Source organism: Schistocerca cancellata, chromosome 5 (genome assembly GCF_023864275.1).
Source record: "Schistocerca cancellata isolate TAMUIC-IGC-003103 chromosome 5, iqSchCanc2.1, whole genome shotgun sequence".
NCBI classification, from domain to species: Eukaryota; Metazoa; Arthropoda; class Insecta; order Orthoptera; family Acrididae; genus Schistocerca; species Schistocerca cancellata.
The window spans coordinates 270,355,048-270,372,810 of record NC_064630.1 but is presented as its reverse complement, the minus strand read 5'-3'; the positions used below and the strand labels follow the sequence as shown (position 1 = coordinate 270,372,810).

At 40.5% G+C, this 17,763-nt stretch overlaps 1 protein-coding gene across 1 annotated transcript in view; it reads left to right on the top strand.

Moving 5' to 3' along the window:
* LOC126187333 (uncharacterized) overlaps window positions 1-17,763 on the top strand; it is a 200,934-nt gene that overhangs the window by 120,713 nt on the left and 62,458 nt on the right. Inside the window, exon 6 of the mRNA XM_049928355.1 lies at window positions 8,399-8,463. Within this exon, the coding sequence (XP_049784312.1) occupies window positions 8,399-8,463 (65 nt within the window). The remainder of the gene's footprint in view (window positions 1-8,398; window positions 8,464-17,763) is intronic.

The window sequence follows — 17,763 nt, the reverse complement described above, 5'->3', positions numbered from 1 at the left end:
CTCCTTCAAATGCAAAAATATTTCACTGACGTTGACCTGCATAGGGAGAAACAATCATCATAATAAAACAAAGGAAATCAGAGCTCACATGGAAAGATATAGGTGTTTTTTCCACACTCTGTTAAAAGTTGGAATAATAGTTAGTTATTGTGAAAGTGGTTCGATAAACCCTCTGCCAGGCACTTAAGTGTGTTTTGCAGAGAATCCATGTAGATGTAGATGTAGGGAGTTTCTGCAGCTATAAGGAACTGTAAGCTGCCTTTTTCTTTTGTTGCAAATGAAATTATATTGACAAGCAGTCTGGATGTTAGCTTTTGTTCTGTTTGCATTTAGTTTAAATTGTACAATAAGCATTTAATACTTTGGTGATGCCTTGCTCTGTTTATTACTAACCCCCCCCCCCCCCCCCCTCCAAGAAAATAAAAATAAAAAAAGCACACCACACAATGCAACATAATCATTTTGATCACTTCGATCTGTTACTTCCAGTGCTGCCCAGTTTTTGCTACTTGTCTTTGAACTAATTAGGTAAAGAAGTAAGTAAAATATCAGTTTTGTTTTTAGCAGTGAATAGCTTTCAGAAGTAAATCACTGTTCATTTCCAGAAATTAAGCAATAACCAAGTGTGACTGGTATATCTGAAATTAACCTCTTAACATTATGACAGTCTTAAAAGACAGATCTATATTGAGCTGATAGGAAGAAAAAATAGATAAATAAAACATACTAGTTAGAGAAGCAAGTTTCAGTGTCAGATTTTTAATTCCAAAATAGAAAAGGTGGTTTGTGCATGTCCATGTTATTAAAACAACCTGCAACAATCTTTCCTAGGTAAGCAATGACATAATTTCCCAATTTTTTAAAACTAATTTCTTTATGTTTTTGCTACAGTTTTTCCACTGGTTCTGCCTGACTATAATATGTACTATGTCAACTCGCAGCTAGGAGATGATTTTAAACTGTATCTGTAATTTACTTGTTCCCTCTGGGAGATATACATAAAAATTAAGGACACAATAACTGTTAGTGCATATTTTCTCCAGAAAGACAGATCATTTGGTTTGTGGGAACTAGTTTTGGCAACAGAGGCAGCTGAGTTACAAATAAAACTTTTCCCATTTTATATCGCCCTCCCTCACCCCGTGGGTCACAATGCTTGGCTACCACTGGCACCCAGTCTTTGCCACATTACTTCCTTTTTGTGTTACAAGCTTGTGCATCCAAAATTCCTTTCTCCCTCTGCATATCCATCGGATGGTTTCCTTGGTGCAGACCCTGCATGGACCTGGTTTATGATATGGAACTCAAGTTTCTACTTGCAGCGATTTCTTCAACTTTCTTTAAATAAACACATGGTCCCCATTGTTGAATTTGACCTGCTACCAATTTTCAAAATTCACCAGAAGTGCGTTTCGTGCAGGGAAGGTTGCCTAATGTGGTGTGCGCTCCACCTTTGTGCCTTTCATCTTTGCACTCTTCCCTCCCCATGTATGCCAAGGAGTATGTGCCCATTGTGACTGGGGCATGTGGACACTGAGCAACAGGTTACTGGCCAGGTAGCTGTTGCTGAGGCTGAGTGGCACCCACGGGGAGACACCCCTTTCGAGTGGGTGGCAACATGGCATGTGAGCAGCAAATGAAGAAGATGAAGTTATCTCCTGCTGGTGGTGATACAGCCCCAGCAGTCTCTGTGGAAGGAAAGTCCTAGTTTAATGCAGAGAGATACAACCCTAAAATGTTCCCTTCCCTGGCTAGGCTGTGGGAGGAACATAAGGCTAAGCGGCAAGCAGAGAAATAATCCCCCCCCCCTCCCCCCAAATATTTATTTTGCGTAGTGACTGATGGGGATTTCTTCTCAATCACAAAACTGTTATTCTTTATGGATAACATAGAAGAGAAGTTTTGGGAATTGACAGCCATCTCTAAAATGAAAAGTTGGTGGTCAATTTTGATCAAAACAGCGTTCCCTGCCCAGTCATGGGCATTACTCGCTTTTAACAACCTGAGATACATACCAGTAACTGCCACTCCCCATAGTTGTGTAAAATTGCTACACCACTAAGATGATGTGCTACAGATGCGAAATTTAACCGACAGGAAGAAGATGCTGTGATATGCAAATGATTAGCTTTTCAGAGCACTGGCGACACCTACAACATGCTGACATAACGAAAGTTTCCAACCGATTTCTCATACACAAACAGCAGTTGACCGGCGTTGCCTGGTGAAACTACGTTGTAATGCCTCGTGTAAGGAGGAGAAATGCGTACCATCACGTTTCCGACTTTGATAAGGGTCGGATTGTAGCCTATCGCGATTGTGCTTTATTGTATCACGACATTGCTGTTCACGTTGGTCTAGATCCAATGACTGTTACCAGAATATGGAATCGGTGGGTTCAGGAGGGTAATACGGAACGCCGTGCTGGATCCCAACGGCCACGTATCACTAGCAGTCGGGATGACAGGCATCTTATCTGCATGGCTGTAACAGGTTTTGCAGCCACATCTCGATCCCTGAGTCTACGGATGGGGACGTTTGCAAGACAACAACCATCTGCACGAATAGTTCGACGACATTTGCAACAGCATGGACTATCAGCTCGGAGACCATGGCTGCGGTTACCCTTGATGCTGCATCACAGACAGGAGTACCTGCGATGGTGTACTCAATGACGAACCTGGGTGCACGAATGGCAAAAGGTCATTTTTTCAGATGAATCCAGGTTCTGTTTACAGCATCATGATTGTCGCATCCGTGTTTGGCGACATCGCGGTGAACGCACATTGGAAGCGTGTATTCGTCATCGCCATACTGGCGTATCACCCGGTGTGATGGCATGGGATGCCGCTGGTTACACGTCTCGGTCGCCTCTTGTTCGCATTGACGGCACTTTGAACAGTGGACGTTACATTTCAAATGTGTTACAACCTGTGGCTCTACCCTTCATTTGATCCCTGCGAAACCTTGCATTTCAGCAGGATAATGCACGACCGCATGTTGCAGGTCCTGTACGGGCCTTTCTATCCAAAAAATGTTCGACTGCTGCCCTGGCCAGCACATTCTCCAGATCTCTCACCAGTTGAAAACGTCTGGTCAATGGTGGCCAAGCAACTGGCTCGCCACAATATGCCAGTCACTACTCTTGATGAACTGTGGTATCGTGTTGAAGCTGTATGGGCAGCTGTCCTGTACATGCCATCCAAGCTCTGTTGGATTCAATGCCCAGGCGTATCAAGGCCGTTACTACGGCCAGAGGCGGTTGTTCTGGGTACTGATTTCTCAGGATCTATGCACCCAAATTGCGTGAAAATGTAATCACATGTCAGATCTAGTATAATATATTTGTCCAATGAATACCCGTTCATCATCTGCATTTCTTCTTGGTGTAGCAATTTTAATGGCCAGTAGTGTATGATTCAGGGCATAATTTTCTTGCAGTCTGATGATGAGCTGCAAGTCAGCTTGGAGCGAAGGGGAGTCTACACTATGTTCATTGCATACCCAGGGGCCAAAGGACAATTGGGTTGCCACTGGAACCTTCATCTTGACCTTTGAGGGCAGTTCATTGCCTGAGATTCCGGCGATCCCAGTTTGTACCGCTCAACGCAACCCAGAACCTGTATGTATTGATACCATAAGCCCTCAGCCAGTTGCAGCAGGTGACCCTAGGGCATAACCTGCCTCCTTGGTCCCTTTGCGCCATCACAGTACATCTACAATATTATCCTCCAGTGGAATTGTAGTTGTTTTTTCCATAACTTGGTCAAACTACAGCATCTTTCCAGCACTTCCCCTGTCTTCTGTGTTGCCCTTCAGGAGGCTTGGTTTCAAGCAGTGAAGACCATGCCCCTTTGCGGATACCGAGAATATTATAAGAATCGTGCTACGTATGACAGGGTGTTGGCCAGAATTTGTACATATGGTCTGGAAACACTATATTGCGAATTTTGTGCCTCTTAATACGTCTTTTGAGGCCATGGCTGTTTGAGTACGGGCATTTCAGGATATTACCATTGCAGTGTTTATCTCCCTCCCAATGGCTAAGTGTCTCAGTACATATTGTTTGCATTGGTTCCTCAGCTTCCTCCCACCTTTCCTGATCTAGGATGATTTCAAAACCCATAACCCTTTGTTGGGTGGAACCACAGTCACTGGCTGCTGTGAAAACCTCAAAAACTTAGTGGCTCAACTTGACCTTTGCATCTTGAATACTGGCGTCCCCACACACTTCAGTGTGGCCCACGGAATTGTCTCTGCCATTGATCTTTCAATTTTCAGCTCTTGTCTCCTCCTATCCACCTACTGGAGAGTCTGCGATGACCTGTGTGGTAGTGACAACTTCCCAATTTTTGTGTCCCTCCCCCAACGCCACTCCTGTGGATGGCGGGCTGTCAACAATGTTGACAGGGGCAATTTTGCCTCTGCTGTTGCTCTTGGGTCTCCGCTGCATGGAGATATTGGTGAGACAGTCCAGAGTACAACTACAGCCATTCTTTTGGTAGCTGATTTAACGACTCCTGTTCCTCAGGCCTGCCCCTATTGAAGACAGTACCTTGGTGGTCATCAAAAATCACAAAAACCTTTAGAGATCATAGGCAAGCTCTCCAATACCATGAATGGCATCCATCGATGGAGCACCTCATTGCCATTAAGCGGCTTCATGCCGGAGTCTGCCACCTAATACAGGTGAATAACATGTGAATTTTTTATAATTCTTGGCATTTTTCATTGTTGTAGTCTTCATTTAAATTTTTGTAATTTTTACTGGTAAGAACGGATAAACAGCAACATGTGTCAAAAGCTTTAGGACAAAGACTGTAGAATACTTCATAACAGCAGACTGCTTCTGATGTTTGTGAAATCACAACTGTTAACTTTAAGATTGTTTTGAGCCGTTGCCAGTGGGCTGATGCACATGTCCAGTTGAGTTGCATATGAGTAGTGCTTTCTCCTGCTTCTGGCTACTTCAAGTGTGGCTGCAGCAGTAGCAAGAAGCAGTCATGTTACACAGAAAAATTTTTCTGGCACGCCCAAGCTGTCAGATTCGCACATGTGCAGAGCAGTCCGGGTTTTAGTGGGGAGGGGGATAGTGACCCGTTTTACATTTAGTGATTTTGCTGTTTCGTGATGTCCTATCTCCTCTTGGTTTACAGTTTGCATGTCAAATGAAAACAAAATGGATTTCTGTGGCCGGAAGCTGTCAAGTGAATTAAAATACATTCACATAATTACAGAAGGCTGTTGTTAGTTTCAGTAATTTTATTTCATTTCTACATTCTTGGCAGTCAAGCATTAATCACCCTTCACAACAATGAAGTTATTTTTGTCGGTTTGCTAAATAAATGTGGCTTTTATTAATCTTTCTTACAGATGCAGTCAATTTATAAGAAACAAAATGTTGCATTCCAAACTACTGGCTAGTTCCAACTGTTCACTGAATTTCAGGTGCACATTTTCATCATATGGCACCTATAGCATTATGCCATAATAAAGACTCAAACATGAGGCAATATAGTGCTGGTACTCCAAGAAAATTTGCATCCCAAAAAGTGCTCTCTAAAGCTCAATATCAGGTTGGGGCCTACTTCATTGTGATCTGGACATGTGAATGTGTCCTATAAGCTGAATTAGGCATTTTAGAATGGTTTAAAAAAATTCCTATGGTCTTGAAGTATCCTCTGATGTCCTATTTCTTTTATGACGTTATGTAAGATCTCTTACTGCTATATGTATATGAACATTTGGGCTTCCTAAGTCGTCATATCTGCCCATGCGCAGTAACGCCTATTTTCTGACGCTCTCTGGCAGCTGCTGAAACGAACCCATGTGTAAGAAGTCGCAGGAAAATATTGTGAATGGTTCTTCGATAAGCATTCTTTTCATAAGAAATTTTCTTTTGCGCAAGATGGACTACGGTACGTGTGAGAAAGTGCAATGAATTTCTTAAATCACAAGAGCATTTGGCTCTCATTTAAAACTTAGCACTTTCAGAACCAGCAACTCAGAATAATTTGGAGCCTAGAAGACGAGACATTGTCATTATTTAAAATTTACGGTCACATTTGTGTGATGTATCTTAAAAGTGTAACACTCACTAAAAAGGCCAATGTTACATGTGAAAGCTTAATTTTTCTTGTAGCTTATTAATCTTCAAGACCAGAATGTACATTAAAGCTTAGCTTTTCTTGTAGCTACACTACATATATTAATTTAAACCATTAGCTTTTCATATTTGTGTGTTCACACTACTTACAGTGCCACTCTGAATATCTCTCGTCATTGGCTGGCAAGATCACGTGACATGAGCTAGCTATGATTGGCTTACAAATGTGCATTGCGATCTCTATCACAGTGCTTCGGAAAGTAATGTGCGGTGTTTGGTGGAATTCGATTTATATATTCGTAATATGAAAATATGCAGCGTACATGTTACTGCACGTCAATGACCTTTCTGAAACGCGTTTCTCTTCATCCCACCCCTCATGCTGAGTTTCATTTTCTAAAGTGCCGGGAAGTTCTACGCTGGTGTATAAAACCTTTTGGTATTTTTACAGAGGGTGTATAGATGGACAAGGAAAAAAAAAAATCCCGGTTGAAAATTCACTTTCTCCCAAGTGAAAATACACTTATTCCGTGTTAATCACAAGAAATTAACTGGTATCTAAAATAATGAAAAGTTCCCGGAATTCTAAAAAATTCCTGGGTTTTTCCCAGTTTTCTCCTGAACGAAAAAATTCCCAGGTTTTTCCCGGATGTCGCGGACCATGTACACCCTGTTACAGCTCCAAAGGAAAGCAAGTGGTTGCTTATCATGGAAAAAGTGTATTTTCATGTGGGGAAAATATGCGTTTTTAACTAGGAGATCGGGGACTTTTGTCTTTCTTCTTGCCCGCTTATACACCCTGTCATTGCTATCCAGGATTTCCTATATGCCATTGAACAATGTGGATCCTCGATTGACCTTCATTTGGACCCCGGGTCACATAAAGATCCTGGAAAATGAACTCCCTGATAGCCAGGCCAAACTGGCTACCAGTAAGCTGACCCTTGAGATTGTTATTCTAGAAACAGACATCTGGTCGGTATTATGCCATCAAGTTCTAGGAATCTGGAATACAGAATGGCTCACTATGACTCCACCAAACTAATGACAGGTGATTAAGGAGAATTTGAATCTGTGGAGGGCCTGACTGCAGGCCTCTTGCAAAGACTCTACCATCCTTTGCTGGCTCCGCATTGGCCATACTTGGCTATCTCATGGTCATCTCCTCTGTCACAAGGACCTGCCTCACTATCGTTGTAGCTCCCATTTGAAGGTGCTCCACATTTTGCTGGACTGTCCCAAACCAGCTGCCCTGCAGCGGACTCCTCCCTGACTTGCTGCCCCCGGTTTTAGGAGATGATGCCTCAGTGTCTGAATATGTTTTACGTTTTACGCTTGAAGGGGGCTTTTACCACTCATGCTAAGGGAGGCCCACTTATGTTATCAGCCCATTAAGGGGTTGGCAGAAGACTCTATTGCCTCCTCTGCCCGGACTAGGCTGCAGCTGTCTGGGCTTGGTGATCCAGTTACCTGCTCTTTTACTCTTCTTCTCAAGTTACCTGCTCTTTTACTCTCCCCCCCCCCCCCCTCTCTCTCTCTCTCTCTCTCTCTCTCTCTCTCTCTCTCTCGCAAGGTCTGTTCGACTAGTTCGTCTTTTTCTCTTGCCCTGTCAGTGTTGCTAGTCTTTCCTAGGCAGTTTCTGAGCAAGGTACCTCTGGCAAGTGGCAGTAATTGGGGGATGTGTGTTCTCTCATTGCACTTTGCTTTTGGGGACTCCCATCTGCTCCCGAGATGGGGCATCTTTCCTGCCTTTTTTCCTATGTCTCACTTTCTTCTTTTTTGCCCCTTATCTTACCTTTGTTGATCTTTGGTAGATCTTGGGGTTTTCTTCCTCTGGATCTTGGCACAGTAGGCCATCTCTGATGTACAGTCATGTAGACCTGTCTGTTCAAGGGAAAAGGGACTGATGACCTAGTAGTTTGGTCCTTTTAATCATCCATACAACCAACCAACATTTTATAGCAATTTAAAACAGCAAAGGTTTCATTTTTATGTAATTAAATGTTAAGACTTACAGTTACATTGAATTTATCAATGAAAATAATCAAGATTTGAAAATATAATGTAATTGGATAGGTAAAGGGTCTACTTACCAAGAGCCAGCAGGAGAACACACATATAAAACATATTACAGTTTGTTACATTCCATCCTGGATTTTCCATTGTTTTGCTATTACAGTTTGTGTAATACCTTTTATATGTGTGTTCTCCTGCCTTCTCATGGTGAGTATATTTAATATCAGTTCCATTGATTTGTTTGTTACAGCTCTTAAACATAGCAAAATGTTTCAGGCGAAGAAAAGAAAGTGTGAAGAAAATCGCTTGGAGGTTATCATCGAGTCTCAATGTGTTGTTGGGTGAGTTTATTTTTATTACATGTCTGTTACTGTAAAAAAATAAATAGGACTGATAAAAATCTTAAGTGGAGTGTGTGTGTGTGTGTGTGTGGGGGGGGGGGGGGGGGGGGGGATTTTTGCCCAGTGCACTTGAAGGTTTCAACAGTAATTTACTATAAAGCTGCTGTCACAGCTGCATGGATTGACTCAGTGCTGTCAAAACCACATCCTTTGAGAACAGAAAGAAGTTGCTCATAGTGAAATCGGAACTGTAAGTTGGCTGGATTGCAATGTTATGCTTCATCAGGAACTCGTGGACAGAGAGAGGCATGTGGCTAGGCACATTATTGTGACGCAAGAGCGAGGTAGCGGTGCTGTCTTTTCACTTCCAGAGATCCTTTTCCTCGATATTTCTGAAATGCCCATGCAGAAGGTCACATCAACACTCAACAAGCAATAGCCCACACACGTATCACATTTTCATCAATTTTTCCTTTTGATGGTTTAGGCTTGTTAAGCAGTGCAAGTTTCCGCAGTTTTTTTGTTATCTTGTGTGCAGAACTTGATCACCCAACATCGTTCGAAAGTATCCGCCATGACATTGAATCAAATCAGGTGTCCTAAATCAGCAATTCTGATGCCAACAATGCATGTTGCAGTGCAAAGGCTGAGGGTGCTTCCCCCTCCTCCCAACCTATCTTATATGGCTCAAACATGTTGTGGCTGGTTGGGGTGTAGTAAAAAATTATATTTCACAGCTTTTGGGATAGACCTCATACTTTCTGTCAGATATCTTTGTATACAGAACATTTGGGCACAAACGAAGAAGTTGAAGTTTTCAATTTTGATAAGGCTGTGTAAAGGTGCCATACCATTGGATGCTTTAAATCTAATATAGTATAATTGCTGATGCCAACAGTGCTTAGCAGCAGGCCCGGCAAATGAAAGTGTCTGTCTAGAGTGACACATGAGCAGCCATGTAGGAAAAATGGTTTTTGCCTTTGATTTTGGTGGCTTGCAGTATTGACAGTAGATATGTGTTTTGAAAAGTTTATACTATGGAAAGTTGATTTATATAAATAAATAATGTTTAAATGACATAATTTCTTAGTGGAACAAACCTTATTCATTATAGCCAATGTTTAGTAGTTAACAGAGTTCACCAGAGAGGAGGAGGAGTATCTTTGCTGTAAACAACTGTGTTTGCTTAGCCTGCAACTAAGGATTGTTGGTGTCATTTATTGTATGACATTAGATTAAAAACATGAAATCGTACAGTGCCACAGCAAACATCTGACACTCACCCTAGTTGTTCCCTGGTCAGGCCAGTTTCTATTGGTACTTCAATAGTAGCTTCCTGGGTCTCTAGTGATGACAGAGTATGAGTCTTCATTAATGGCACCAAGATGTCCATCATGGGCTGTTTTGACTGTTCTACATACATACTACTACAGGGATGAGTTGTGGCTGCATGTAACAGTGATCCAATGCTCTTCTTCACCACCTACAATGCTTATGATTGTTACTGGTATGGAGATTTCTTTTGTGAGCCTGAGCAGTTTTTTGCAATCTACAAAAGTTCACCATTTAGCTGTGCATCTAGACAACAAGAACAACGGGATAACAATGTCTTTAATGGTAAACAGCAGCCTAGAGCAACTGCTTGTAATGCTTGCAACAAGTCCCATCCAAGGACAACATTATGACTATATTTTGTTGACACAACAGATTCAAAGGGCTGTGTTCCTTCATTAATAGTTACTCTTTTGATACATATTCCTGTTGGATCAATTTTTTACTTGGCTACATTAAGTATTTTATATTAAAGAAACTTTTGAGTCGATTAACTCTTGAATAGCTCGGCTGTTGATGAGACGTCCTCACATCTTGGTAACTCATCTGTGGGTAGGCTTCGAGCTAGCAAAGACAAATTAATTTATTGTTAGCTTTGGGTCCACAAAGACTTCATATAAGATAATGACAGATTGTAAATTGAAGATAGATTTTCTCTTCTTATGCATTGCTAACTTTGTGTCACGGTATCTTCCAACTGGTGTATCTCTTGAAACTATAATTGGTGATAAAGTGTCCCTGCTACACATGCACTGACATCATACCGTCAGCTGCTGTGCCCCCAACAAAGCTCGCAGCTCAATGAATGCATCAGACAGAAGAAGCAGAAATACAAACAGACAAATGTCATTTGTAAAACACGAGTGTAAAGAATAAAATCGTATATAACATTAGTAAATACAAGAATCGTGCTACAACTTGGCACATTGACTTATTCATACATGAATCAAAGGAGCAGAAATTTTTGTGTGGTATCATTCATGCATATTTAAGGGTTTCAACTCTCAAAATTTCTGCACTCTTTCAACAGCCAGACTGTAATCATGCACAATCGACTAGCATGAATAGGACTGTTGTAATAGGTGTTGTCTTGCACCATAATAGTCATCGAACACTCTTCTTCTTCTCCTTCTCCTATGTCTCCTCCTCCTCCTCCTCGTCTTCTTCCTCTGCAGTAGCCTACATTGTACTGAGGGTGTCCACAGTGGAAACGTACTGGCGTGGTGTCCTCTGTATGCCCGATGTCTGCTCTTCTGCTGGGCGTTACATGTGGCACCTTATGTCTGCTCTTCTGTGGGGCATTAAGCCCCTATTACACGATGCACCTAAACCATACACCTATGCACCAGTGCCCCAAGTGTGCATATCTGTAACTACAGGCTGTTTCACGTAGACCTATTACACCATCCACGCAGGATATACCTGGCTCACATGTGCAGTAGACAGTAATAACATGCAAAACACAGATAGAACTGTCTAATCTCTTGTAAAGTTGTTAGTTCTGCCACGTGAAACACAAGGGGGACTGTGGGACATATTGGAACGTCATTCGTTCAAATTATTTATGTGAACTCAAGGTTCCTATTTAATAAGAAATTGTTTTTTATCAGCATTTGTTAAGTAATTGTTATTCTCTTATGTAGGTTACTACTGTTCTGAATTACAGATTCAGCCGTTAGTTTTGTATTAAGACACTTGGTTACAAAGATATATGTATTTATACAGCATTTTGCACATGGAGAACCCACTTATTTTTGGAGCTATTGCCCTGACAGTGACAGTAAATCTTCAGATTAGGGCAGAACAGCGATGGAAATGAAAAGCCTGAGTTTGTCGAGTTTGACCCTGGCTGAAACGAAGGGATGAAGGGAGGGGATTATGTTCACTGCTTATGAAAGAACTGAGGCTCGAAGAGCCGCACGTATTTTGAAACTTCAGGAGGATGGACATGGTCTGTTTCGAGAAGCTGCTGTCTTTGATAAAAGATGGAAGTAAAAAGTGTGACACAGTCATGAGGGAGGCTGTCTCACATTCTCAAAAGTAAGAATTAGGTCATATGTTTATACGTTTTGTGATCATACCAGCCCAGATTACGAATAAAATAACCGAAAAGCCTTGTTATTGTTATGTTGCAGACTGGTTGTAACATTAAGTTTCCTGGCAACTTTCTCCCCTATCACTGTGTTTCTCTTTTGTGGTGTGCTGAAATAAGGCAGGAGATGCAATCAAATCAAACATGATCTTTCATAAGTAAGGCATTATGATACAAATTGAAAATCACCGTATAATGTTATGCATATGACTCAGAAAGAAACGATGGCTGGCGTACTTTATTATGATACAACGAGCCATACATACACCTTTTTTCACTATATCTCAAATTAATACACTTAACGCCTCTTTGCATCATTTCATTTCCAGAATATGAAGCAATCAACAGAAAAAATGCTTTCACAAACAACTAGCATAGAAGAGTCTACTGGCAAAAAAAAATTTCTTTCTGCATTTATGAAACCTAGTACTGAGAAAAATGCGGGAAAATCCCCAACACGAAAGTCTGAAATTAGCCACTATCCATCTAACAATAAAAAAAATAACAGACAGAAAGCACTTGCAGTATCCCCTTTTGTGCATGCGCAAGTTATCGCTGCCTAGTGCGCATGCGCAGATTGGTGGCAGTTTAAAACTGCTCTCTATTCTGGAGTGCGGATAATGTGTCTGGTAATTTTCGTAGCTTAACCCTTTCTGCCACTAGATAGATGTCACACTAGACCAGTACCTTTCACGGTGGATTGTCATGTAATACCCACTTTACACTTGGCAGTCGATTTGTTTGTACCTTGATTGGTTGGATGCTGAGTTGCTGTTTGATGGCTGTGGCATTGCAGAGTTCATTCTACATGGCGTGTTCAGCTGATGAGAGAGATTGATGCTAAAGGTCAATGCACCTCTTCTTCAACATTCTGTATTACCTCCTAACGTATGGGATCGACATTAATGACTCGTGTGTACTTTGTTCGACACGTCTGGGTGCTATAAAATTCTGTATCACTTGTCTTACGAACTGTTGTATGGGACAGATGAGGTAACGGTGATCTTCCACAAGTGCCAGAGGGACCACATTTGGGAGTTCATCATACATCTTTCATTCTATTCTTTTCTGTTGTATTTCCTCAGTGTACTGGCACTCTTTGATAAATCCCTCAGTTGTCATGACCCCCTCTACCAGAAGAGTTTGGTACATGCCTTGTAAGAGATTTTATCAGCTTCAGTTATATTTGGATGCACAATGTGGCTTGACGCCAAAACATTCTGTAAGTAAGACTTGCTGCTGATTGTCACCTAATTTATTTTCTCTGCAGAATTCCTTCAGCCATTTCTTCAGTCCTGAACAGCATCTCCGAACAAAAACCTGATGGTTGCCTTATGGGCAGCTGAAGTACTGCTGTTATGGAATCCATTGATCTCCTGAATATAAAAACCTTGGGACCAATGTCCTGCTTGTTTTCTGAGTCCTATCCCATAGGCAGTGGCTTTTATATCAACTAATTGGAGCCATGATGATACAGGTGTTTTGAATACCTGGCATCTCCACTAGGCATCATAACAATAATCAAGTCCAAATCCGAGAACATCAACAGTGAAATACAACACTTAGCACTGAAAGTGCGTTTATTATGGACACCAATGTACAGACAGAACTGAACTCTCTGCTGGACTGAAAGAGCTGCTATATGAACATAGAATATTGTAGAATAAAGAAACATTATAGATATAAGGAACACCAAGAAGTATTTGCTGGTTATCGAATTTGAACTGGTGGACCACAACATGCCCGATAGACGTGTAGAATGTATGGAGGGCAAACAAGTATTTGTTACTTTTTTAAAAGCTATTTTGGTGTATTTTTTGCTATTTTTATATCATTTTGTCAACAATTCTGCTAAATTTTGTTTCCTCTTTTCAACAGTAAAAGCTAAAGCAAAAATCATTGGTAGCATATTTGCAGTGGAACAGCTTTTATTTTTACGTAAATTCAAAAATCATGAGAATTATAAATCTGATTAAAACACACACACATCAAAGCATGAATGTTGGATAAAATTTATCGTGCCATTTTAATGAGTAGAGGCTAGCCTATGTACATAATCATCAAATGATTATGAGAAAGACAGGGATACCATGACTTCCACATTACAAGGAGTCTCGTAAATGTTTTCCTGTCAGACATTTTATCACAATCTGTTGAAAATCACCTCTCCTTATCACCATTGCTGACTGAGATCCTCGGAGCCTTCACTGCAGCTTCGACAAAATGCCCATACTCTGGTTTCAGAAAAAGAAGAGTAGCAATCACATCAACATATTTACAGGGTGTATACGACCCGGGACAACTGGGAGATCCGGGAAAAATGCGGGAATTTTTTCATCTGGAAGAAAACCGGGAAAAACCTGGGAATTGTTTACAATTCCGGGAATTTTTCATTGTTTTAGTTTTCAGTTAAATTTTTGTGATTTGGAGTGGTAAGAACCAATACTCTTAACAAAGGATATTATTGTACCCCCGCTACTGCAGAATAACACTGCAGCAACGAAACATGAATTGGGGGGGGGGGGGGGTATAAAATAAACTTAAGTTGCAAAGGAAATGCGCCGTATACAACAACAAAACACAGTGCTCATACAAGCGTCTGCCAACAGCAAAATGTGTCAAAGACTTTAGGAAGACTATGCAATGCTTCATAACAACAAATTGCCTTCGATGAGCGTGATGTCACAACTGTTTAAATTAGATTCCTTTGAGCAGTTGCGGGCGGGCTCTTGTGCATGCGTAGTTGAGACACGTGTGAGTAGTATCTTCTCCCGCTTCTTGTTACAGAAGTGTGGCTTGGCGCCACTACCTAATATTGCACCAGTTCAGAAATATAGTAAATCCGGGCCTAATGCACAGAGCAGTCTGAGTTGTGGTGGGGAGGTGGGTTGTCTCCACGTGACCTGTGTTTACATTCAGTGATTTTGTTGTTTCCCCTTTGTTTATTGCTCTCACGTTAAATGATAAAACGGATATTTGTGACCGGGAGATATCAAATGAATTAAAATTCGTTCACATAATTACGGATGGCTAAAATATGTCATTAGTTTCAGATTTTATTTCCACCTTTCTGACAGTCAAGCGTTAATCGCCTTGCAGAACAATGAAGTTATTTTTGTCGGTTTGCTAAAGAGATTTAGCTTTTATTGATCTTTTCTGCTGAGGCAGTCAGTTTATTTGAAACGAATTGTTTAATTTCACACTGTTGGCTGGTTTCAACTGTTCGCTAATTACAAGTGCTCGTATGACATTATGCCATAATAAAGTACCAAACATGAGATGATACAATACTGGTACTCCAAGAGAATTTACATCCGAATCTGGACATACGAATGTGCACTTTAAGCCGAATTATGCATTTTAGTATGGCTCACGAAATTCCGATGCTCTTGAAGTATCCTTTGATGTCTTGTTTCTTTTATGACCTAATGTAAGATCTTTTAATGTTTTACACATACGAACATATGGCCTTCCTGCGTCATCGCGCATCTCTTGCAACTGCTGAAGCGAAACTACGGTATTTCTAACAGATAGCGGGAAAATATTGCGAACAGTGGTTTGAAAAGCGTTACATACATTAAAAGCAAATTTCCTTTTACGCAAGATGAACTATGTGCAAGAATGTATGATGAATTTCTTAAATAACAAAGCGTTTTGACTCTCATTTAAAAAATCAACTCTTTGAGGATGGCCATTTAGAAGAATTTCGAGCTCAGAAGATCACACATTTACGTCATTATTAAAATTTTTACTGGCACATTTGTGTGATGTATATTAAAGTGTATCACGTGGGGAAAACGTTATTTGTGGAAGCTTAGCTTCTTTTTCAGCTTATTAATCTTGGAGACCAATATTATATGTGAACGCTATGTATATTAATTTAAACCATTAACTTTTCGTATTTGTGTTTTCGCGCTACTTAAGAGTGATCTTGCTACTGGCTGACTACATCACGTGTCCTATGCTGTCATCAGCTGGCGAGATCACGTGACATGAGTGATGAGTGGCTTACAAAAGCACATCGCAGTCTCAATTTCAATGCTTCGGAAAGTAACGTGCGGTATTTGGTGGAATTTGAATTTATACCTTCGGAATACGAAAATATGCAGTGTACATATTGCTGCACATCAAAGGTGTTTCAAAACGTCTCTTTTTTCCCCCTGAGTTTCGTTTTTTAAAATGGCGTGAAATTCTACTTCGGTATATAAAACCATAAACATTCAAAGGATTGATGAGTTTTACAGTACCAAGGCATAGTATATGGTCTCTTAACACGGAGAAAGTGTATTTTTAACCGGAAAATACGGGGAAAATCTGGGATTTTTTTTTCCTTGTCCACATAGACATCCTGTATTTACCTTCTCTGCAAGAACACTGTGTATGGTTCAAGATATTCTGATGTTGAAAGTTCTTGTAGGATGGGAATTCACTTTATTAGATGAGAGATTTCAACAATGTCTAAGTAACCTTTCATTATGTTTCTCAGATCAAACGACTTACTGATGGAAGAAGTGACAATCTTCCCAGTGTCACACTCCATTAAGTGGTTCAGTTTCATCAGGCTGCTTGGAAGCTTATGGAGAGATTCTCTGAGGCCAAAAAAAGTACCCTCTAGTGGTTTAATGCTCTTTGAAAGGTCAATAAGATTGTAGAACATGAATTAGTGGTGTCTTGATGCTCTCTAATATCAGCAGCAGAACACAACATTTTGAGCAGTGCTAAAAAAGAAAAAACAGCTAAGGCACTGAATTTTCATTAGAGTTCAAGACTTTAAAATAGTTCACAGCAACACACACATCTTCAACACTTTCAAGTATGTTCTTCTGTATCATTGCTGTATTCTCCAAGGTACTTGACACTTATAAACCATGAGTTCCATGTGGTGGTTATGAGAATAGGAAAAAGCTTAGCTGTGGATTTACCTTCATCTTCCTGATTTAAGATTTGAATGTAATAGCATACTTTCTCTTTCGGGTACTGAGGAAGATGTGTTTTGTCAGCACAACACTATGGTTCAAATCACGAGGTCCACACACTGCCCACCAAATTCAATTTATGAGCTCAGCACTGCTTGTGTACTAACACTTCTGAAAGGGCTGCATTTAAACACTTGCACATATAACAGCCTGAATCCGAAGTTACAGAAAGTACATTTTGGGTCTGAATATCAAGTTTCTGAATTACACGTGTAATTGCTTGTGAACATTCTCAAGCATTTGCATCTGCAACAACGTTCATTCCCCAAACAAACAACTTCTGAACTGCTCAATCGCTGCAACAAAGCACTTTCATCAGAACTATGAAAACACACTTATCTTTCTGTCATTTCATCACAAAGAACTGAAACACTCTAATCTCTCCCGGCTTCTTTTAATCTTTCTTCCTCCTCTTTGATGAAGGTTCAGAACCTCCGTGAAAGCTTCCAGCTGAGGGAAAGTCCCTTAATACCTTAAAAATATCAACAGGTCTAATATTAGAGTACTACTTAACACCATTTATGGAATTAAATTATTAATTTCCTTGTCTTTGAAATGAGTGAGGGATCCAGCATGTATTACTGAAGTGTAAACATCATTGAATGAGAGAAAGCATAACCATACGGTTAGTAATTATCCAGGGGTACTGAAATCGATTTGAAAAAGTTCCTATGGATGTTTGATCATCATATGTGCCGAATGTGTTCCACCTGCAATTGCATTTGTGTTCAATGGTTTCAGCTCATTAGTCTTCATATTTTGGTATGCCTGATATCAGAATAATAATTAACGTACTGAGTACAGAAAGTGTATTCAATTCCAGGTCCCATGTAAACATAGCAAGTAATATTGTGAAAAATATGGGTATTGATTTGACTGCAGGAGTTCTCATTGCTAACA